Source organism: Synchytrium microbalum (assembly GCF_006535985.1).
Source record: "Synchytrium microbalum strain JEL517 chromosome Unknown SmJEL517_scf0070, whole genome shotgun sequence".
NCBI classification, from domain to species: Eukaryota; Fungi; Chytridiomycota; class Chytridiomycetes; order Synchytriales; family Synchytriaceae; genus Synchytrium; species Synchytrium microbalum.
The window spans coordinates 25,047-46,883 of record NW_022158419.1 but is presented as its reverse complement, the minus strand read 5'-3'; the positions used below and the strand labels follow the sequence as shown (position 1 = coordinate 46,883).

Below are 21,837 nucleotides of genomic sequence, written 5' to 3'. Positions count from 1 at the left end.
CTCTGTGACAAACCAACGTGTAAGAAGCCATTTAAAAACGATGAGACCAAAGTTTATTTTTGAGCGGGTTCCAAAGCTTGTAAAACAATGTGAATGTAAGGAATTTATCAGTCCAACTGCCCTTCGGTGTTTTTTACAACTTGGCTCTCAATTCAGCTTCACGTTGACGGTACATTTCGTACTTGACTCGGAGCTTGTCTGCGACAGAGAGCTCGCTTCTTGCCAATTGCTGGCTGTGTGCTTCATCTGGGCCATCTTTTGACGGTTGGGAATGTAGGAATATGGTTAGAGTTTGTCTTGTGATTACATTTCTGTGTTGCGGGTAGAACAATTAGCTCGGCGAAAACCTACCAGCGAATCGCAAGTGACGGATGTGAGCCCACATCTTGGCGAGTTCGGTACCTTGAGAGATACCCAAACTGAAAAAAAATGTTGAGAGTTAAGATCTTGTCCAAGTACGAAACCACACAGCGCAGCAATCGAGTGTACTCATAACTTACCCTCCGTAAACTTGGATGGCGGAGTCACTAAGTGGAATCAACGTCAGCCAAACATTCAGACCAACCTCTCCGCTTTCTTGCAAACTCTTACATGATGTTACAAGCCATACGAGGAACCTAGAGCAATAAAGTATCATCAGTAGTTGCCCTATGTATATCCTCATCTTCCAGCAGGGTCCCCAAAATGTCTGGTTCGATTCTGTACCACAGCATTTTTCCCCCGAATAGTTTGAACGTTAACGCAACTTTGGTTGCTTGTGTAACGTCAGGCATAAAAAACCTCTGAATACGTACCTTGATCTTACACATGGCGATTTCACGACGAGCGTCCTTGAATCCTTTCTGATCCATGGCTGATGCCGCATAGTAGACTAAACGCTTGCACATTTCTATACAAAAGCGACGTAAAATCAGTTTACTGTCTCGCTCGCAAAAAAAAACTACATTACACCAACCTAATTCAATTCTGGCTTCAGTCAAATCCCACTGAATCTTTCCTTGTTCACCCTTTAGCTTGTTGAAGGGTCGTTTCTTGGGGTTGGTGGCTTCCAAGACAAATAATTCGAGGGCACGGTCTGCAACACCCAAAGTTCTCATACTGCGAAAAAAATTATTGAAAACATGTCCACAACTGCGACCGTATGTTTCGAAGTAACCCACAAAGGACGTACCAGTGATGAATACGACCACCACCCAAACGTCCTTGCAAGACGTCGAATCCACGACCTTCGCCAAGAACCAAGTTCTCAACTGGGATTTGGAGGTTTTCGAACAAGAGTTCGTCGTGACCGTGAGGCTACAAAAAAACACCGATAAGTATGTTAGAAAATCACTCATCGATTGCACGCTACAACTTACTGCATCATCATAACCAAAGACAGTCATATGACGGATGATCTTCAATCCAGGGTACAATTTACGGTCTGGAGTGTACTTGGGCACCAACACAACCGAGTGCGAAGTGTGGCGGCCACCCATATCATCAGTCTTTCCAACCACGATATAGAGTTCACATTTGGGGTTGGACGAGTTTGAAATCCAGTGCTTGCGTCCGTTCAAGATGTAGTGCTTGCCATCCAAAGTCTTTGTGATTTTGAAGTTTAGATTGGTAGCGTCGGAACTTGCGACATCGGGTTCAGTCATGGTGAAGGCCGATCTATCATAAACCGCGTGAATATATAGTGCAACGCCAAAATGGTTTGCAAATGGACAAGACTTACCGGATTTCAGCATTCATCAAAGGCTTCAACCACTTTTCCTTTTGGGCAGGGCTGGCGAACTTGGCCAACAATTCCATGTTGCCGGTATCTGGGGCTGCACAGTTGGTAGCAGTTGAGGCGAGGCCAGATCTTCCTAGAGTTTCGCAAATGACGGCGTATTCCATGGTGGTGAGACCGGGTCCGAGTTCTCCGTATTCTTCGGTCAAGAACTAGGATGATTGATTTGTGTGAAAAGGTGAGTCCACGTTGCAAAGTTTGAGCAAACTTGCATCGCCTGATACATACCATGTTCCACAGGCCAAGAGCTTTAGCCTTCTTCTTGAGGTCTTCTTCAATGGCTGGGGGAGCTTCCCATCGTGTCTTCATAGCGTTCTGTCAAAAAAACAAGAGAAGTTAGTTGAAAAACAAAGAACGATGCACGACGAACGTAATCACTACGTCGTAGCATCCATAACCAGATCACTCGATATCTTTTTCAATGCACGCCTGCACATATGACGTCGATACGAAATCCAAAAAAACCAAAGCAAAGTGCAACGGATGGGCAACCACCGTCTTATCAACATACCAATTGATCTTCCCAAATCTTTTGAGCTGGGATACATTCAGTCTATAGACAAAAAAACCCATTTTAGAATAGTACTGTCACATCACCCCATGCTTTGTATCTCCTACTTCTACGAAAGCCTTGACTTTTTCCAGCATGGCGGCAGCCTTTGGCGACATCATGATACCGGATTCATGCATAATTGAACCCGGTTTGGGTTGGGCGGCTACGTGGTGGTGAGCAGACATGTTTATGAAGCTAGGTTGGTTAAGATGTTGGCGAGGTTAGTAAACGGTGTATCAGTAAGCGACTCTGAACGGTGTGAGGATGCAAGATATGGTCCCGACTTACTTTTCTTATTCCTCTCGTAGACGACTTTGGTGTTGAAAGTCTGTGTTTGCAGGAGGTCACACAACTTCCTTGCAGTCACAGCTGTGACGTATATACCCAAACCGGAATAAACACTCTAGGGTGGAAGTCATCGCCACGTAGTTCATAGTCAAAGCAATGCACGACGCGATAAGATGCATGTGAAATGCACTGTTCCTGTCTGATACTTTTCATTCCCTTGACGCAACTCGAATTCTATAACTTCTTGTACCTTGATCTCCAACCTCCATATTATTAAAAGGCGTGAATATACCATAATATAATACTATTTGGTATTAAATAACTTGAGCTTTTCGCGTTAGCCTTGACGCTATACTTGATTTCCTACCTTTCATCACCTTTACGCGAATCCAACCACTTTAAACCTACACTCCCTATCGATCATGTACCCCGTAATCAGAACAGTTCTCCGTGAAGTCAACAAGCAGGTATTTCCCCGTATTCCAATCCTCCCGTCCATCAAAGCATCAACCTCACACGTCAAACAAATTAGTACACATCACGAAACAACAACCCCATATGGAAGAACGAGCTCCTATCTCAGATCCGAGCAAGCTCTAAACTTGAATCGGCAGAACTGAAGCTTGCGCAACAAAAGCTGCATGATTTGGCTGCGTTTTTAAAGGCATCACGAACGCACAAGGTATGAAGAAAAGCGGATTGTCGATCGTCGGGATGCTTACATGGGGTATAGATTTTGGTTAATGCACTGAAGTTATATTGAAATATTGATATTTTTTGTAGGAGCTGCTTCTAATGTATTTCCCAGAGTCGCAGATGTCTTCTGAAGAACACGTTCGGAAAACAGCAAACAGAGTTGGATTAAGCACAGATTTCAAAGATCTGTGAGATTCTACTCGTTGCATTATCTACCTCACTCACACTCACCACTGTCACAAACACATGCAGAAAACACACTTGTTTCTTTGATTCTTTGTATAGTAGTATACCACATCTCTTTTTATCAATCGAAATCTACATAATTATTCAGACAACTTCACAAGCACAGCCTCATAGCAAAGCGCAAACTGCTCTAACGTCTGCACCATCGAGACCCGTTGCTCCCTCAGCTTCCTCAGCGTTTCAATGATTGGATCTATAGGATTCTCGGCTGTTGAATCCACAATGGGGTACTCAGATGCCTCCTTCCATCCAGCCAGTATAGAATCAATGGCTATATACGTCCCTGTTCGTCCACATCCTGCAGAGCAATGCACAACTGTCGGCCCTATTGGTGTAGAATATGATATTTTGGAAGATGTCTTAGCCCCATTGTTGTTGTTACTATTGGTAGTGATATTGTTGCTGCTTGCTCCACTGTTGCTGGCTAGACTGTTCCCATTACTATAGTTGGCAGCAGCGGTAGCACCTTCAAACGTGGATGTCGATGAAGCACCACGACGATGTGAAAAACGTTTTACAATGGGTTGTTTAGCTACCGATACGACTTCCTCCCAATTCACCAATGCCGAGAGACTACCGGTATTCATGGGCTTGCCGCTAGCTGCTAGCCTTTCTTCATTCTCGATTATATTTACCACCTCGCGAAGTCGTAGTACGGCTTCGGCGGATGATGCTCGATGATCAGGCCAACCTGTAAAATGGACTTGATAGATACGTCGAGTCTCTAGTACTCCGTCATTACCACGACCCGACAGCCTAAATACACGTACAAATCCACGCAAATCATCCCCACTATCCGAGGCAGCGGCAGCTGTCAAGCTAGCATCGCTCCTTCTTTTTGACAGAGAAAATGCAGAGGCGGACGAAGCGGAGGTAGCTGATAATGTCGATCCTTGTAGATTTTGATTTAGCAGTACTGGTGACGATCGTTTTATGGATAATCGTGGCAAAACCTCGGTAAAGTTGAGTTCTGCAGCATATTCTAAATCTAGACCACCTACTTCAGCCAATCGTAATGCAGTCCCGATTTGATCTGGCCAATATCGAGCACATTTCGGACGTCCTCGTTCTTCGAGTGTCGTCAACATTAAAATCATACGTGACCCAGAGTCCCATATCATCCTCCAAAAGTCTCCAATGGTATTGGTCAGTGGACCTTGAGTAGCAATATACATGTGATTAGAGTACAGGGGTTGGATTAGTGATGCATTTATATAGTCGGATGTGGTTGGGCCTGATGCTGTTAAGCTCGGCGTGGCGTATTGTAAGCGGAATCGATTTCCGTCATATGGTAATATGTCTGTATATCTATTTCTTCTTGAATTGGCTGCTGTACCGGCAGCCCAAAATCCATGCGAATGCCCTCCGTCGCCTGTACCAGCTACGTTATGCGATGTGTTGTATGTTACAGCCTCGGTTATGCGGTCTCGTTCTTCATGCTCAATATCGGCGTATGCTGTTGTCAATAGTTTTGTAGCGTCTTTACTCGACAGAGTCGATAATCTACTGAGCCAGGCTGGGAGTTTGGTAGGATCTATTGCAGCAACAAGACTGGGTATTTGCGATCCTACACCTTTCGACATTGGTGCAGCTGATGTTCCTGATGCTTTTGTTGATGTCGTTGATGGAGGGATCAGGTTTGACAATAGCCCTCCCTTTGTTGAATCGTCAGATGCCGCTGTGCTTAGACCAGAGTTTGCTGCTATAATAGAAGCAGCTAGAGCCTCTTTACTGGCTTTTTTAGATGACTTTGTTCGTAATATATCCAATCGTGGCGGTTGCAATTGAGGACCACCAGCAGTACTACCACCACCTACGCTATTCCCACTTGCAACTACAGCGGCACCACTATCTGACGATGCTGATACACTTGAGCTTCTGGAGCTTGTTAGGAGCGTCTGTCTGTTGTGACCAGAGGCTGTGGAGGATCTTCGCGAAGCTAGCGAGTTTTTCTTTTGGAAGGCAGCTGGGATTGCTGAGATATCGTTCAGTGGGATACTACCGATGCTACTGAGGCTACTGCTATTTTCGAGATTACCAGGTAGTATGGGTGATGTTGCTAGTGAATTGGACGTTGGTGCCTGTTCTACTTCTGTTGATGTTGGTGGTCGAGCAAGACTGTTTTCCTTGTCAGAGGCAGTCTGTGACTCGGGGGCGACTTTATGTGTGGTATTGGAGCTATGCGAACGTCTATGGCCGAGTAGGAAACGAGGCGTCGGATTTGTCGTATTGTTTGTGGTTGCAACCGATCCGTTTGCAGATATTTCGTCAGATGATCTCTGACTAGTGACTGCCTGTATGGCGAGAGCCTGCTCAGAGTCTAGTTCCAAGCTCCCAAGCCTTGTGTGTGTCGGGCGTTCCGAGATTGGCGTTTTCAGTGAGGATGATGATGCCTTGCTGAATCGCTTTGACTTTTTGGAGTCAGGTGTGTCGCCTCCAGAAGCTAAGGAAGATCCGACCTCGTTGGTAGACGCCTTTGAATGCTCCTGCCCCATTCGAAGGCAGCAAACTTGAACTAGGTTAAATGGATGGTTTTGCGTTTGTTACTAGATGGATTTGACGTTTCGCGTTTAGGTAGACATACCTGACAAGTGCCTCCGAATATATGGCCCTCCGTTTCCAAGGTACTTGACAAGTCCGAAAGCTGTCAATGGTCTGGGTCTACTTGATGTTTTGAGCGGTCGATTTTCAAAAGTGAACAATGTGACGTAACAAACCCAAACACGCAAAGAGACGTGTTTTCTTATTAATTTCATCGTTTCATATCTCATTAGAACGACATGTCGCGTACTGATATCCGTCTGAAGCCGGAATCCTCAGAAAACCAAACTTGCGCACCTGTTTTAATCAGGCATAGGAGCAGGGCGAGGACAATCATGCCAGTAGAACCTCAATCTGCCACATCATCTCAGCCCGATGCTGCTCCTGCTACCACTAGTACCAACAACGATGCCCAAGAGAAGCTACACTACACGAAAGTCCTTAACGCATATCAGAACTACCTCTCCCACTCACTAGCATCGCATCGCAAACGGAAGCGAGACTTTTCATCCCTCCCAGCACGCCACAGAGCCATCCTATCCCCGAAATGGGAAGAAAAATGGGACTTGATCAATACGTGCATCCGTGTCAACGGTGCATTCATCGAACACTTGATTGCTGGACAGGAAGACATGATGGACTTTGATTCCGTCGATCATGAGGTCGCAGCTACACATGATGATCATCATGCTGCACATAGCCACGCCAGTCACGACAATAATCGTGATAGTCACACAGCTGCCGTGTCAGACCATTCTCATACTCATGCGGATAATGGACACTCGCATGCTGATAATGGACACTCGCATGACCATGCTGCTGCAAATGCTACGTCTTCGCATGCTCATAAACAGGGGCAAAACAAGACAAAGTCGAGCGAGTCGGATATGGACAAGGTTAGGTCTACTATCAGGCAGTTTGTGAGAGATTGGAGTGACGAGGTATGTCAGAAGTCTAGAGGGTTCATTATTTCGTACACTTTCTCCTTTCTCTGCTCTATCTACTTTTGCGCAATCTACTCACACGCCTTGTAGGGAAAGGCCGAGCGAGATGCTGTGTATACGCCAATGATTCAAGCGCTTTGCAAGGCATTCGAACATGTACCAGTATCACAGAGGTAATACCGTCATGTTGTTCGTCGGGATTTTTTGTTGGTGAAACCCATCCTAAAATCAAACTGACACGTGTACATCATAGAGGAGCGGTATCAGTGCTAGTACCTGGTGCAGGGCTAGGAAGATTAGCTTTTGATGTTGCAAAAGAGGGATTCTCATGTCAAGGTCGGTCTTGTCAAACAAGGCCATTCGATTAATGCCAGCAGCATCTCATTTTTAGTAACCCAGTCTCACATCACCCACTCATCCCACAGGAAACGAATTCTCATTCTACATGCTGATTGCATCCAATTTCGTCTTGAACAGGTATAATCATACGTCTCATGAGCATCCATGTCTGGAAATGACCTTGTACTCGACTCTGCTTCGTTCTGTTTTCTCACCCCGTCCTCTCTCCTCTAGACTCTACTCCAACTACCAATACACAATCTACCCATGGGTCCACTCCCTCTCAAACTCCACATCAGCAACAAACCAGCTCGCTCCCGTCCGTATACCCGATGTCTTGCCCGGCGGGATACCCGAAGGTGCAGACTTTTCAATGGTCGCTGGTGACTTTGTGGAAGTGTATAGTGAGCCTGATCAGCTAGGTGAGCATGTATAAACTTTTGATGAAATCCCCACCCCTACCCCTCGATACCCGGCGCTGACTGGTGTGCAATTAGGTTCATGGAATGCTATATTGACGTGCTTCTTCCTGGACACTGCACATAACATTGTGCATTACATTGAGGTTATTTCGGGGCTGCTTGCGCCGGGAGGGATTTGGATTAACTGTGGTAGGTGTCAGAAATTCCTTGTCCATCAAAGGTTTTGCAATTCAAACTAACAGCACTTGCAATAGGCCCATTGCTGTATCACTTTGAAGGGATGCCCGGCGAAGTATCATTAGAACTGTCGCTAGAAGAAGTGATGTCCGTTATCAAGCAATATGGATTTGATATTATCGTAAGTTTTGTCGCTTTTTTTTCTCGTCGCAGTTTTTAACACCCCACGTCAACATTTAGGAAGAAAAGTTCCTGCCATCGACATACGCATCAAACGTAAACAGTATGCTTCGATACCAATACAACAACAGCTTCTTTGTAGCTATAAAACATAAACCCCAAGAATGAGTAAAAACAAATAGACTTGTGAATATAATAAGCAAAGCAAGATAAATGATATTTTCATGAGTGTGAAGATGTTTGTGTTTTACGACTTATTGCAAAATGCAGCAACAACGAATACTGCTATTTGGTTGTTACATTTATAAAACTACATAGTATCCTTTCTCCTTTTTCAACACCACGAAAAGCACGGCCGAGAGCGCGTAAACGACTCAAAGCGATGCCGGACTTCCGTGAAAGCTCTCCGTCGTGGCAACCCATGGCCATGTTCGTGCTCGCTGCCGGCACTAGCAAGACCGTCTCCTGTAGCGGTGGTGTCTAGCACTATTTCTTCAAAGACTGCTACGACTGGACGACGTACGAGAGCCCATGGTGATCCTGTATCTGGATTGTTGAGTTCTGATTGTCGTAGGACTTCAACGAGATTGTATCCTTGGCCGCGAATGACTGCTTTTTGACGGAGCCACATGTTCTCCTTGAAATCTATATAATAGATAGAGCTGGGTTTAGTGATCATGATGGTGACAATAAAAAAAAGACGATGAACCTGAGGTGGATGTTTCAGTCGAAATAAGAACAGACGACGGATGCAATAACACTATAATAAATATGATAACATCCAAAAAGTTACCTGGATCAATCCTAAACAGCAGCTCCAACCCATCAAACGTATCCTTCCACCATTCCTGCGACGTCAACAACGGCAGCAAAAGCGCTCTCGTTGCAGCAGAGAAGGGTACACGAGCACACGGCAATGCAGCCCATCCAAACGGATACGATCTAAATCGATCAGGGTGTTTAAACGGGAATGCCAATCCGTTATCTATCCCAGCCACACGAATAGATGGTTGCTGAATAGCATGTAGAGGATGTGGTGTTGCTGGTGATGAAGAAGCTACGATTCCACTATGTGATGATGTTGATATGTTTGATGGAGGAGTTTGTTGGGTAGCGGTGGATCTGTTTCTGCCTGATATTTTGAGATCTGGGATTAGTGGTGGCGATGTGTCGATGTTTATTGATGTGATTGTTCTTGCTGAAGTGGGTGTCATTGCTGATGATGGAGTTGTGGCGGATACGTATGCGGAAGATGCGGTTGATAAAGGTGAATTTATAGCGGGATTATTGACATTATGACTTGTACTGTTTTCATGTTCTACACCATTTCCAGCAGTACCACCGCTACTTGTTGACGTTCCATTTGCTGCGAGTTCCGGCGGTGCACTAGTATTTCTATGTAAAAGTTGAGACAAGTTTGACTCTCCTGCAGGTGGTGGTAGTTGTGGATGTGGATTCGCTTCTTCCAAGTCAGGATTATACTTGACCATCCAGTTGTCAAGACCACGATCTGTATTGCGAATTAAATAATCAATGGCTACGAGCCGTTCGAAACCATATTGAAATTCCCGTTGTGTCTTTTCTGTCCATGCACTATTGTTTGGTTGAGGTCGTAACAGCGAGGAGCTGAGACTACCAAAACTATCATATCCTCGTATAGGAGACATTGGCCGTTTAACGTTATTACTACCGTTGGTGGTACTACCATTACTATGTACACTATTAGAGTTGGCGTCTGTAATTGCAGATATTGGCAGGCTAATCTGAGAAGCAGTCTTCAAAACTTGATCATATCCTTCCCGGAAGAAGATTGTAGCATCTTTATAACCACGCAAGAATATCTGGAAGCTGCCTAGTTTAGGAGGTAGTGATTTCCCCTTCTTTTCATACGCACGACGATCCAGTGGCCCATAAAAGAAGGCAGGACTAGCGAGTGCCACGACTTCAGTTCTAGGCACCACACCCAATGCCAGTCTCCGATCAAAGTAGCTAGCAGCGGCTTCAGATATATATCCCAGATTTGGAATCAGACAAGATCGACCAAAGCAGCACGGTAACAGATTTTTGTGCAGCCACTTTACCCATTTCGGGTTGAGGTTGCCATACGGCTCTTCATTCTTTGGTTTGAATACACCTACTATATCGCCTTGTCTGTTGCGACAGAAATAGGAGCCTGAGGAGCCTTGTTTGATTCTGAGTGGTTGTATACCATCGGCGATGGCGAGTCTGACTTCCTCGACGAGATCCAAGAATTGGGCGGAATTGTAGGGCGTCAATGGAGGGAGTGGATTTACAAATTCGGGGAAAGAGTCGACGAGGGAATCACGAGGGTTATTGATAGGAGGTGATGTTGAAGCGGATGTTGTGATGACACGAATGGATTTAGACCATTCTGGAGCCTAGTATGAAGAAATGGATGAGGAACGATCTAGAGTATATGTGGCTGGTATCTTCTTTGCTACAAGCTTCAATGGGAACATGCCTGCCTTCCAGGTATTGCTAGAGTTTTGGTTTGCTCGTCACTTTGAGATTCATTATTATCGAGCTTGACATAACCACTACGTGACATTACTTGGAATGAAGCTATCTTGTTAGTCCCTAGCTCCTTTTCCTTACACTTGGCAAGTCAGCCAACAAGTTTCACGTTTTTGAGACAGCTCTTGGAGTCGAGGTGTTTTTGCACGTGGCGACATCGGGACAAAGAAATGCATAATTATGACATTACGAAGGTGAGCGAATACCTTTACTTGCTTCATTAGATTTATAGACGTGTATTCTACCTAAAGTTTGATATGAAAGCTGAAAGTGTGATCTCACGACGAGTCGATCTTCCAAACATCACGGTGAGAGATGAGCACATACCAATACGCTTATAAGCTACTGATGCACGTATCAACATTTCATTTATTTAGCATCATCTCGGACACTGCCATTCCGAAACAACAAACACACAAACACTGCTTTGATTTTGTTTTGATTGAACTTTGGCCGTGTCGTATGGCCTTGCTGATCGGCCAAAATCACCAATGCTAGGGATAAAAGGGGTACCTCCAGCACCTGCACATCAGCTGCCATCGCCACTGCCATCTCCGCTCTCGTCCGTCCCAACCTCTCCCAAAGGTGGTAACATTGTCGGAGCGAACATAAATACAAACATCACAGCATCATCCCCATATCCAACCGACAACGCAAACGATGCATCCCTCTCCTGCCACCGTAGACCGAAAGCAACCCCACATAAATCTATCTCAAACACCAGTAATCAAGTAAAGAACTATCCCGACATGACCAATGACGAACAACCCAATGATACCACACTTCGACTGGACTATTATCAAGACTTGATCAACAATCCGAAAAACTATTACGAGCAGGTGCTGAAACAGTTTAGGAGTAGTGTCGCTGCTAGTCCCACGACAAGGAAACTACAAAAGAATTCAACTACTCTGAAACGAGACACTGTATCCACTACCACATCAACAACGTCAAACACCGTCACTGCAGCATCTGTAGTTGAATTCTCGCATAAAGACCTCCCGGAAGAGTTACAGGACCTAGACATTTATTCTATTGATTTGGAAGGATCAAAGTGGAAGGATACTCAGGGGGCAGTTAAGGTTGAATGGAGGAAAGGTATGACATTGGGCGTTCTCTAAACAGAGTCAAGACGTTCTAGGCTCGCGATTTGTGATTTGTGTTTGACTGTGTAAAGATATCGTCAACCTACAATCGTGTTTCGTAGGTCTGCCACTAGAGCTCCCCACACATCTGGATGGCTACTCTCTTCTCACTACCGAAGAAATACATACATGCCAAACACTAAGGTTCTTGCCCTGCCAGTATTTATTCATCAAGCGGGTATTGCTCTCGGCTGTAAAGGTACCCTTAGCTGAAATCAACGACCCCTTTCATAAGCTTACACCCAATTCTCAATCACCAGGAAAAGTGGTTTAGGAAAGTAGACGTACAAGGATGGTTTCGCATGGATGTGAACAAATCAGCCAAAGTATATGACTGGTTTGTTTCATTGGGATGGCTGCCGGGGGATATCGACGAATGGAGGTCGACACACGATGATAGAAAACCACCACCACGTATTCCGGCAAAGAAACGGCCACAAACTGTGGCGAGAACGCCTACATAAAAAACAGAATCACCAAATATCATGTAGTATTGTAGTAGTAGAAGGGCTTCCCAAAGATTAGCATGCCAAATAACAAAGGTTTTGTATATATAGTATAGATAACACATCCCACACACACCATAACAAATAAAAAAGAATATAAAAGTGTATTTTTTTGTTGGGAGAGGTTGAACAAATGCAAAACGTTATACTACTACAAGGCTTTAGATGCAATAGCATTCAACGCACTACCGGCCGTAAACCACGACCACTGATCAGCCGACATGGTATGCTGCACCGGAACATCAAATGCAGGTCCACTTGCAGGCTGTATCCTCAATGTGATTTCCTGTGGCGTCGATGACTTGGCTGCTGCACCGAGATTCAGTGTAGATACGCGGCAGTTGGGTGTGATTTTGTCATAGTCAGCAAGGTTTTTGAATGTTACGGGTAGGATGCCTTGTTTCTTCAAGTTGGTTTCTATAACGAATGTTTCATGAGAGTCTTTCCGTGTTTTGGCACCAATGGAATAAAGTAAGACGCCAACATTGGCAAGGTGCGCATACCGTGAATACGAGCAAACGATCTAGACACGATTACGCGACATCCCAGATGTCGTGGTTGTAGTGCAGCATGCTCGCGTGCAGATCCCTCACCATAGTTGGAATCAGCTACTATAAGCCATGGCACATTGGCGGCCTTATATGCTTCGCCCACATTTGGGATGCTGTCCTCCTACAACCAAAAAAATATACATCGATATCTGTAAGCACGATAAAACCGTCATAGCTACACACCTTCTTCGTCAGCTCGTTGACCGCAACTCCAACCTTACCCCCCGCGAATTCATTCACAGCACCAATGAGTGTATTGGCCGAAATATTACCTAAATGTCCTTTATATTTCAACCACTTGCCAGCAGCTGATATATGATCTGTAGTGCATTTGCCAACAACCTTGACAGGCACTCTCAAATCCTCCATCTCAGAACCATCCCAGCTCGCGAACGGCTGCAGCAATTCAAGACGGGATGATGAAGGCGATACGGTTATTGTTATGTCGGGGTTTGGGTGTGGTGATGCGACGGGTGCGCCGTATACGTCGCGACCTGTTAGGAAACCTGATGGTGGGAGGTCGGCGCCTGATGGAGGGGCGAATTTAAAGCCGGCAACAGAGTCGGTGGCTGGGTTGAAGGATAATTTGCCAGCAAATGCCATTGCTGTTACAATCTGATGCATGTGTGGAGTTAGTGATTTCTAAATTTCCCGTCTCCAAAGTCCTCCTTTTGTGCTGTACCTCAGGTGACGCCAAAAAGTTCATAGTCTTGGATTTGCCATCATTTCTGGATCGGAAATTACGATTGAATGAGGTCAAGATCGCGTTCTCTTCATCTTTCTGCATATCAGTCCTCTTCCATTGGCCAATACCTAGTGTTAAATTGTCAAGAAATATTCTGCGTATGCTTCACAATAATTGTTTTTGCTCATTTGGACTTACATGGTCCACATGCATTAGCTAGTACCTGACCACCCACACTGGTCAACACATCCGTTTGACCATCTCGTTCAATGGTAGCTCGAATCTGTTCTGAGCCTGGCGTAATCAGGAATTCAGACTTGACCTTCATTCCATTTGCAGCTGCTTGTTTTGCAATTGATGCTGCTCGAGACCTGTAACTTGTCTGTAAGACGCTTGGCGTGTTTTGGAATGCAAGGCATACTTTTGTTTTCTCTACACATGAAACTCACATGTCTTCGTACGAGGAATTGGTACATGATCCAATCAACGAGACTTTGACTTCATCCTTCCATCCTTTCGATTTGACCAAATCCTTGAATTTGGATATTGGAGTTGCAGCATCTAGATTGGAAGCCATTGAGAATGAATATGCTCGTATCGCAGATTGAGAATCAATATGGTGGTTCCCAAGGGTTTTTTTTGTCTCAACTCACCAGGTGTGAATGGACCATTGATATGCGGCTCAAGTTCATCAAGTTTAATTTCAACAACTTGATCATAATGAGCATTAGCATCAGCCTTCAAGAATCCGGCAGCCAGAGCATGATCAGCAGCCTGTGCCACCTGCTCTCGTCTCGTAGCATTAAGATATCTCTTCATGGCAGCCGTATAAGGAAACACAGACGTCGTAGCACCAACTTCAGCGCCCATATTACATATCGTGCCCATTCCAGTACAACTGAGTGAATCCACACCAGGACCGAAATATTCGACAATATGGTTTGTTCCACCTTGCACAGTCAATAATCCAGCCAGTTTCAAGATGACGTCTTTTGGTGATGCCCAGCCATTGAGCTTGCCAGTTAGACGGACGCCCAATATTTTAGGTGCTTTCAGTTCCCATGGGATGTTGGCCATGGCGTCGACGGCATCGGCACCTCCTACACCAATAGCAATCATGCCAAGACCACCAGCATTTGGTGTGTGTGAGTCTGTTCCGAGCATGAGACCACCTGGTGCTGCATAGTTTTCGAGTACGATTTGATGAATGATTCCTATAGATGTTCGACGAGTCAGCCAATACATCTTGAATTCACTAACAAACGAATGGACAGCGACAAAGAGACAAGGCTCACCACTTCCAGGCTTCCAGAACCCGATTCCGTACTTCTCAGAAGCATCTCGCAAAAAGTCAAAGATCTCCTTGTTTGTTATCATTGACGAAGCAACGTCCTTGTCACCACCTTGATGGGCTTCAATAAGATGGTCACAGTGAACTGTTGTAGGTACAGCTGTGGTTTTCATTCCAGCGTTCATGAATTGTAAAATGGCCATTTGAGCACTTGCATCTAGTGAAAATACGAGTAATGTCGGTGATCGTAGGGCAAAGACACGCGAATTTGATTTAGGCTGTACCTTGCATGGCAGCTCGATCTGAAGCAAAGCAGAAGTTGAAAATGAGTAGTAGATGAAAAGAGTGAGCGTCGCTCCAGGGTCACGGAATTGTTCGGGCATAAACGATAGAGTTTTTTTTTTGCGAGTACCCTTTCATCCTTAAAACGTTGACATACCTGGCGACAGCTTGAGGTAAGTTTCGCCACGAACAGGCGTAAGCGATTCAGGGTTGATCATATGAGAGTAAACGATCTTTTCAGCCAGCGTCAATGGCCTGTTCAAATTCTTGTTGATCCATGACAGATTTGCCAATAGTTTTTCGTAGGGTGGTATTATTGGCGATTTCGGGTAGAGAGACGTTGCATGAGTAGCTAAGGCACGTGAATGTATCCGTCTTGCCTTTGTTTGATACGTGATGAAGGTTGAGATTGTTTCGTTCAAGTTTTGAAAGTCAGACATAGCATCATAGAAGAACAAACTTTAACGACAAGAACAATTCAAGGCTATTATAGCAACGCACCTGAGACCGTACACAAGTCGTGAGCCTCATTCTAGTGAGTATCCTGCCTGGAAGTGTGATGATTTAAGAGATTTGTCAACTCGCAACGTTTCTAAAACGTAAATACAGACAAGTCAAGATTGACCACCGACATCCTAACTCGCATCGTTATTATTTAGATATCCTTACAAGTTGGTGCAAGTGCCACCCTATTACTAGATCAAAGCATCTCTCATAACCATGATGAAAAAGGCCACCATCGAATCCGATGAGGAAGACTTTGAGCAACAGCCTAGCAGATTACCTGACTCGTATGCAAAAGACAGCTCAAATGGTCCAAATGGTATACTCTATCACCAATTACGAGTATTACATGAACTCTGACTCACTTCAACCGTTTCTCAAATAGACGGCTTTCTGAGTGAACTAGAGGATGATTTAGAGGCAGGTTCATCTTATGAGACTTATTAGTACCACCGTGTAATCATTCTCTTCATATAGGACTTGGACTTGACGCACCAGAGAATATCAACCACAAAGGGACTTGGACTTGAACGCTTCCAGTTCTTACAGGTGCATATTTATCATTATACTATTTATATCAAGGAGTCATCTTGCTCATTCAATATCACGACTATTATAGACATTATCATTACGTCAGAATCTACTCTCCAAGATTGAAGGACTAGAGACATTGCAACAGTTACGTGAGCTGGACTTGTATGACAACCGTATCGTGAATATCGAGGGATTGGATGCTTTGAGTAGTCTCAAGTGAGTTGATTTCTCGGCAAAAAGAGGCCAACCACCTATAGATTGCTGAGGTTCACCATCAAACCTTAACTATAGGACACTCGATTTATCCTTCAACAAGATCAAAGACATCTGCAATATTGACACTCTTGTGAATCTGACAGACATATATCTTGTGGCTAATCGCATCTCGGTCATTGAAGGACTGGAAAAGCTCGTCTTGTTAACTCAGGTCGAATTCGGTGCCAACAAGATTCGTGTAAACTTACTTGTTGCTATTTCGGTTTTGGAGCCTTGCTAATTGTCATTCATATATTAGGTGATTGAGAATCTAGATGCACTTGTGAATCTCACTCAGTTATGGCTTGGAAAGAACAAGATCACCAAGATACAGGTATGAGTTGAGTATATGCGGGGTAGGTGCAATATATCTAACGAATCGGGTTTGAACAGGGATTGGACAAGTTAAAGAATCTCAAGTTGCTCAGTATCCAGGTAATGCCAGACGTTACAGGTGTCATCTTGCATGATCATCGGACGATTTTTTTCTCACACCAATATATGATAGTCCAATCGACTGAGATCTATCGAAGGCCTAGAAGCGTGTGTCAACTTAGAGGAACTCTACCTGTCTCATAACGGAATCGAGCGTATTGAAGGTGTAGAGGCCTGTGTCAAGTTACGGACATTGGACATTGGCAACAATCGGATTAGCGTGCTGGAGAATGTTGCCCATCTGGCAGATCTAGAAGAATTATGGGTAATTGAATACTTGTATAGTAAGGCTTTTTTTTATTCATCATCTCACACGCTCTTGCTGTAGGCTTCCAACAATACCATATCATCATTTGAAGAAGTTTCCAGTCAGCTTGGTCATCTCGCTAAACTGGAGACTGTGTACTTTGAAGGGAATCCGCTACAAACTCAGCAAGCTACTCAATATCGGCGCAAGATCAAGATTGCATTGCCAACCATCAAGAAGATTGATGCGACGAATTGTTAGGGAGTAGTGACAGTGTAGTCATATTGGAACTACTAGTCATAATAATAGAAACTCATTGCAAAAGCAAAAGAGTGCCATTCATTCACAGGTGGTTATGATCTTCTATTTCTCAATTACGTCGATCAAGTTTGTTCAAGCGGCTCCTCTCTTCGATCCTTTCCAAGCAATATCGGACAGGCTACCCTGGATTCCTGTGAAGTTCCAGCGTTGGAAAGCTTACACGAGGTTGCTTTCACGAAGTATTGGTGGTGAGCCTGAAGTAAAGATCTAGGCTCATGTTTCGGAGCTATCCATCGGAATTAATCAACATGAGCAGGGGATCTAGCTCAGGTGGTAGAGTGTTCACTTCTGTCGCGTGTGGGCTGGCTTACCGCTGAAGAGTTTGGTGTGTTAGGCGTGTTTGGGTTGGTGAACAAAATGCGTGTTTTGAGGTCAAATGAACAATGAGCTGGACTCAGAGAGAGAAGGAATTGTGTATAATTGATTAACGAACAAGATCGCCGTGTATGTTGCATCAGTCTAGGCTGGAATGTCTGGTAAACTAGACTACCCCTTTGTACTTCTGCAGTTTGGAAATGCGTTCTCACACCTCTTTTTGTCGTTATTCAGGAAACAAGGGTTTGAAATCCTCCATTGCTCGTCCGGCAGAGAAAAACAACAATGACTCTCAGAGTCTAATGATCTTGTTTAACTCGTGGTTTGCAATGATGGGTAAGTAAAACCTCGCTGTATTGTTTCAAGTAAAAGAAGAACGCTGAATGAGTACTTTGGCAGGTCGTGATAGTGTAAACAAGAAGTTTTTACATCTCGCCGAGCGCAACAATTCAAGAACTGATGTGCTGCTAGATTTGTATTACTCTTGGCTTGGGAAGCTCGTTTAGTCCCTTGTCCGTTTCTGTTGTAATGTTTCCTTGTTTAGGGTAACTGAATTCCCCTTTGTAGGGTCGAAATACTTGGAAGATAAGCTAAAATCGATAGCCATTCGAAATAATGGTGATCCATCGAATATCTCAAATCTCTATCATAAGTGGATTGGTCGTCTTGGTAAGAAGCGCTCCAGAAGTAAGCAGTGTAGTCGATTTTCTGATCATGTCTCTGCAACTAGGAGTCAAAGGCTCGAAACAGTCTCTGACTGCTATAGTTGTCAACAATGGTGGTTAATCTGGTCAAGCTATACTACAGGTGGATTGGGCGACAAAGGAAAGAGACTGGCAGGTGGAAATTTGTAGTTGACCGTGCCATTTTGGGGACGACACCATCTCCGATACTTATGACCTTTTACTATTTCAGCTCCTAAACCTCCAATATCAAGACCATTCTATGTGGGGCCAGTCGCTATCCTAACGTGTCGCAACTGCGACAACGTGCAAACAACTTTCTATTTCGATGAATACTGCCATGTCGCAAAAACCAGACGTCATCGGGCCTGTATCAATGGGCGTGAAGGATAAAATAGTGAGGGGGATTATTCTGTGACGAATCAGCACTATTTGCAAACTTATCACCAGAAAGACCTTTGTGATGGCTTGCGTTTACTGTGTACATGATTGAATGGCAATAGATTTTCTTATATAAATAAACAAACTGAATCCTGAATCGTGTAAGAAAGTGATTTGGTTTGTATCAAAAGTGTTCCAGTGGGATAAAAACCAAAGCGTTGAAGAAGAGGAGTGGTCGGACCAAAAAATGTGGAGTCAGTGGGAGTCGAACCCACGGCTTCACGCACACTTGTCAAACGACTGACTATGCGAAGCGTGCACTCTACCAACTGAGTTATGACCCGTCTGCCGGAAGAGATTTCATCGCTGGTTTATCAATCACTCCAAGCCTCCCTTATTTGGAACCGCACCCGAATTAGTAATAATGTGGTAATAATCGTAAATTTGCGGGACTATAATCCCAATAGAATGCACAAGCCAAAAAAAAACCTCCCGAGTTAGCAGCCTAGTTGCACCATGTTCAACCAAATTATTACAGTTTGTTGCTGATGTGGCTGATATGAAACCACCGTTCTGCTTTCGAAACTTTTTGAAGCCGATTGGATTTGACATCGTCTCAGATGAAAGATACATCTTTACAAGTAAAGATGAGGACTAGCTGTTTAGAGCTTCATTGCACACGAGTATTCTATATAACACTGGTCCTCTCCCTGTTTCTAGACTGTCCGTCGTTGCTCACAAACTCAAGTACACTGTGACTTTCAAAATCACGTTACAAGCGTGATAGAAGCTCAATGGCTCGTATTTGCGCATAATTCAGAATATTTTAGCTGGTATTTTACCGTTACTACTCTGGTCGTCCACATTTCCACAATTCCATATTTCCCATTCCCTCGTTTTGCATAAACACAGAACAGGAAAGGAACGCATCCATGTCCTTCCTCAACTTTGACGACATACACTACTTTTCTCTCGCCGGATTCACTCTCAATGCAGAGGAGCGCGCGGCCCTCTCATCGTCCCTAGTCCTGTTACGACAACACGAACGATTATCATCCACCTCCTTGTGGGGCAAGGTATTGGGAATCCAAAAGGACTATTTCGTCGCTCAGGGAATCACTGATGATCTGTTTGCAAGAAAGTACTTTTACAGGTAAGCATCAGGTGTAATGTGGTGTGGTGTGGGAAACATCGATTTCGTGTGTTTTGGAAACATTGTGAGGGGGGTAGTTCTGGGCAGTTGTAGTGAGAAAGGAGGGAACGAATGATTGTATTACTGTTTGTGCTATCTGATCTGATGCTGATCTCCTCGATATGCTCTGATACGAACCCCATATTTGTTAGCATGGACATGGTCAACTGGTTGCAACTCCCACAATTGGCACCTCCGGAATTAATGCGCTCTGAGAACATATTGAGTCGTTTCCTCGGTGATCCATCGTTCGAATATGCTGTTACAGGTAAAAGGAAGAGCCTTGATTTGAACCATGTTATTTCTTCGGCATCCATTGACTCTCATCATTCCGTTGGAAACAACTACTCTAGAAACCACTCCTGAAGACGCCGAAAAGCCTCCCGTCATAAACGAAGAAAAGAGATTGGCTGGTTTGGTTGCTCTCATCAACCATGAAGCGCAAGTCGTTCCTCGTGGTGCATACTATCGAGATGCGCTACACGAACTTAAATCCAACCCTTCATTCCAAGGTACATATAAATATCCATCAACCCATATTATCACGAAACTCAATTTTCATTCATGGTATTTAGGTCTACCTGGAAGCGACGCTGGATTCTTGACTTCATACCAGCACTTTCGCCCAGGCTTTAAATTGGACTTGAAGACTGTCAAGGACTTGGGAGCCAACTATGATGAGTCTATTGATATCTTTGATCCAATCTCGAAGGATCAACCTAATGGTATAGATAAATATTGCAATACGCGTTTTCCCCCAAAGTCTGAAGCATTACTGAATGGCCAAATCACAATAGGAGTATGGTCACTACAACAAGAACAAGGTGGTGAAGTCATCTTGCTACGATCTCTCCTCTGGCCTGGATATACCTTCTTCCATACTCCCACACCATCCAAATTCGGATCAATGTACTGTGGAAACGGTCAAAAGAATGCCAATATTGGCTTCATGTTGTAAAGCAATGATTTTTTCGTTAGAGCGTCTGACTGTAGATAAAACATTTAATATTACAAAACACGCAAATTCTTTCTTATATTATTTACTTGCAATATTGACAAATGCTTTAAATCATACTCACCCTTGTTTGAAACAATCAGGTTAGATCATACGCCCTTCTCACTTGAAACAATCATTCTCCTCATCATACTCCCCGACAATCCCCAGATTGAATTCCAACCGTGCGGCCATCTCCTTCAATGTCAACACCCTCATCTCCGGCTCCTCTACATCGTGACTCGTTTCAGGCGGCCTCATGAGCAGAATCAATGGATTGGTTTCCTGGTACCAGTCATTAAACGATGATTCCGGCTTTTTATTTGCAGATGGATTTACAGGTCCAATGGAATCACGTAGTTGCTCTAGAGCTTCTTTGGTGACGCTCGTCCATTTTGTTATTAGGGCGTCGACCTTGTGTGCCTCGTCCTGCAAGAACAATTCGAGTTTTTGTTATATAACAATGCGAAAAAACGGCCGAGAAGAAAGGCACAATACATACAGTCTCCTGATGCTTCCTGAACAACCTCTTCTTCCTCAACTCTTCCTCCACCTCACGTATCTGAGCCTCCAAATCCCGTCGCTCAGTTTCCAGCACCTGCAGTTCTGGATTCTGTTTGATCAGCAGTGATGTTGCTGCATCGTGATGTCCAGCACCACTACTACCATGCAAGGGTTTGAATGGCGATGATGAGGTTGAAGATGATGATGGCAAGGTTTGTCTGAGAGAGGTGGTACGACCCGTACTAGTAGTCCTACTGGGTTTTATGGGTGGGTTGGACATCATTGGAGACTTGAATGCGGTTTGAGGGGTTCCT

General features: G+C 44.4%; 9 protein-coding genes across 9 annotated transcripts; 5 read left to right on the top strand and 4 right to left on the bottom strand.

Annotated features, from left to right (window-relative positions):
* Window positions 1-133: 133 nt before the first annotated feature.
* SmJEL517_g06002 (uncharacterized protein) lies at window positions 134-2,515 on the bottom strand (the record flags this gene model as incomplete). The annotated part of the gene is made up of 12 exons (XM_031171928.1): window positions 134-255; window positions 352-419; window positions 501-527; window positions 592-617; window positions 795-889; window positions 956-1,098; window positions 1,172-1,296; window positions 1,359-1,656; window positions 1,721-1,929; window positions 2,006-2,092; window positions 2,289-2,330; window positions 2,396-2,515. 12 exons carry the CDS (start codon window positions 2,513-2,515, stop codon window positions 134-136), a joined length of 1,362 nt encoding a protein of 453 aa, XP_031022098.1.
* A 525-nt stretch (window positions 2,516-3,040) lies between these two features.
* On the top strand, window positions 3,041-3,506 carry SmJEL517_g06001 (uncharacterized protein; the record flags this gene model as incomplete). The annotated part of the gene is made up of 3 exons (XM_031171927.1): window positions 3,041-3,085; window positions 3,151-3,300; window positions 3,402-3,506. 3 exons carry the CDS (start codon window positions 3,041-3,043, stop codon window positions 3,504-3,506), a joined length of 300 nt encoding a protein of 99 aa, XP_031022111.1.
* A 134-nt stretch (window positions 3,507-3,640) lies between these two features.
* Window positions 3,641-6,055, bottom strand: SmJEL517_g06000 (uncharacterized protein; the record flags this gene model as incomplete). The annotated part of the gene is made up of 1 exon (XM_031171926.1): window positions 3,641-6,055. One exon carries the CDS (start codon window positions 6,053-6,055, stop codon window positions 3,641-3,643), a length of 2,415 nt encoding a protein of 804 aa, XP_031022112.1.
* Window positions 6,056-6,436: 381 nt separating this feature from the next.
* Window positions 6,437-8,331, top strand: SmJEL517_g05999 (carnosine N-methyltransferase; the record flags this gene model as incomplete). The annotated part of the gene is made up of 8 exons (XM_031171925.1): window positions 6,437-7,042; window positions 7,136-7,218; window positions 7,299-7,381; window positions 7,471-7,522; window positions 7,619-7,806; window positions 7,882-7,995; window positions 8,061-8,164; window positions 8,224-8,331. 8 exons carry the CDS (start codon window positions 6,437-6,439, stop codon window positions 8,329-8,331), a joined length of 1,338 nt encoding a protein of 445 aa, XP_031022100.1.
* A 166-nt stretch (window positions 8,332-8,497) lies between these two features.
* On the bottom strand, window positions 8,498-10,643 carry SmJEL517_g05998 (uncharacterized protein; the record flags this gene model as incomplete). The annotated part of the gene is made up of 3 exons (XM_031171924.1): window positions 8,498-8,808; window positions 8,957-10,562; window positions 10,626-10,643. The coding sequence occupies 3 exons, from the start codon at window positions 10,641-10,643 to the stop codon at window positions 8,498-8,500; spliced, it is 1,935 nt and encodes a 644-aa protein (XP_031022099.1).
* Window positions 10,644-11,189: 546 nt separating this feature from the next.
* On the top strand, window positions 11,190-12,307 carry SmJEL517_g05997 (uncharacterized protein; the record flags this gene model as incomplete). Its single annotated transcript, XM_031171923.1, has 3 exons — window positions 11,190-11,796; window positions 11,906-12,042; window positions 12,104-12,307. The coding sequence occupies 3 exons, from the start codon at window positions 11,190-11,192 to the stop codon at window positions 12,305-12,307; spliced, it is 948 nt and encodes a 315-aa protein (XP_031022102.1).
* Window positions 12,308-12,500: 193 nt separating this feature from the next.
* LEU1 (3-isopropylmalate dehydratase) lies at window positions 12,501-15,598 on the bottom strand (the record flags this gene model as incomplete). Its single annotated transcript, XM_031171922.1, has 10 exons — window positions 12,501-12,766; window positions 12,853-13,021; window positions 13,084-13,515; window positions 13,583-13,713; window positions 13,784-13,956; window positions 14,035-14,146; window positions 14,239-14,799; window positions 14,881-15,093; window positions 15,161-15,178; window positions 15,316-15,598. The coding sequence occupies 10 exons, from the start codon at window positions 15,596-15,598 to the stop codon at window positions 12,501-12,503; spliced, it is 2,358 nt and encodes a 785-aa protein (XP_031022101.1).
* Window positions 15,599-15,878: 280 nt separating this feature from the next.
* Window positions 15,879-17,394, top strand: SmJEL517_g05995 (uncharacterized protein; the record flags this gene model as incomplete). The annotated part of the gene is made up of 8 exons (XM_031171921.1): window positions 15,879-16,004; window positions 16,140-16,211; window positions 16,282-16,412; window positions 16,488-16,650; window positions 16,711-16,785; window positions 16,845-16,886; window positions 16,960-17,151; window positions 17,215-17,394. 8 exons carry the CDS (start codon window positions 15,879-15,881, stop codon window positions 17,392-17,394), a joined length of 981 nt encoding a protein of 326 aa, XP_031022104.1.
* Window positions 17,395-19,765: 2,371 nt separating this feature from the next.
* On the top strand, window positions 19,766-20,983 carry SmJEL517_g05994 (uncharacterized protein; the record flags this gene model as incomplete). Its single annotated transcript, XM_031171920.1, has 5 exons — window positions 19,766-19,986; window positions 20,178-20,293; window positions 20,379-20,537; window positions 20,601-20,750; window positions 20,823-20,983. 5 exons carry the CDS (start codon window positions 19,766-19,768, stop codon window positions 20,981-20,983), a joined length of 807 nt encoding a protein of 268 aa, XP_031022103.1.
* Between the last annotated feature and the right edge of the window lie 854 nt (window positions 20,984-21,837).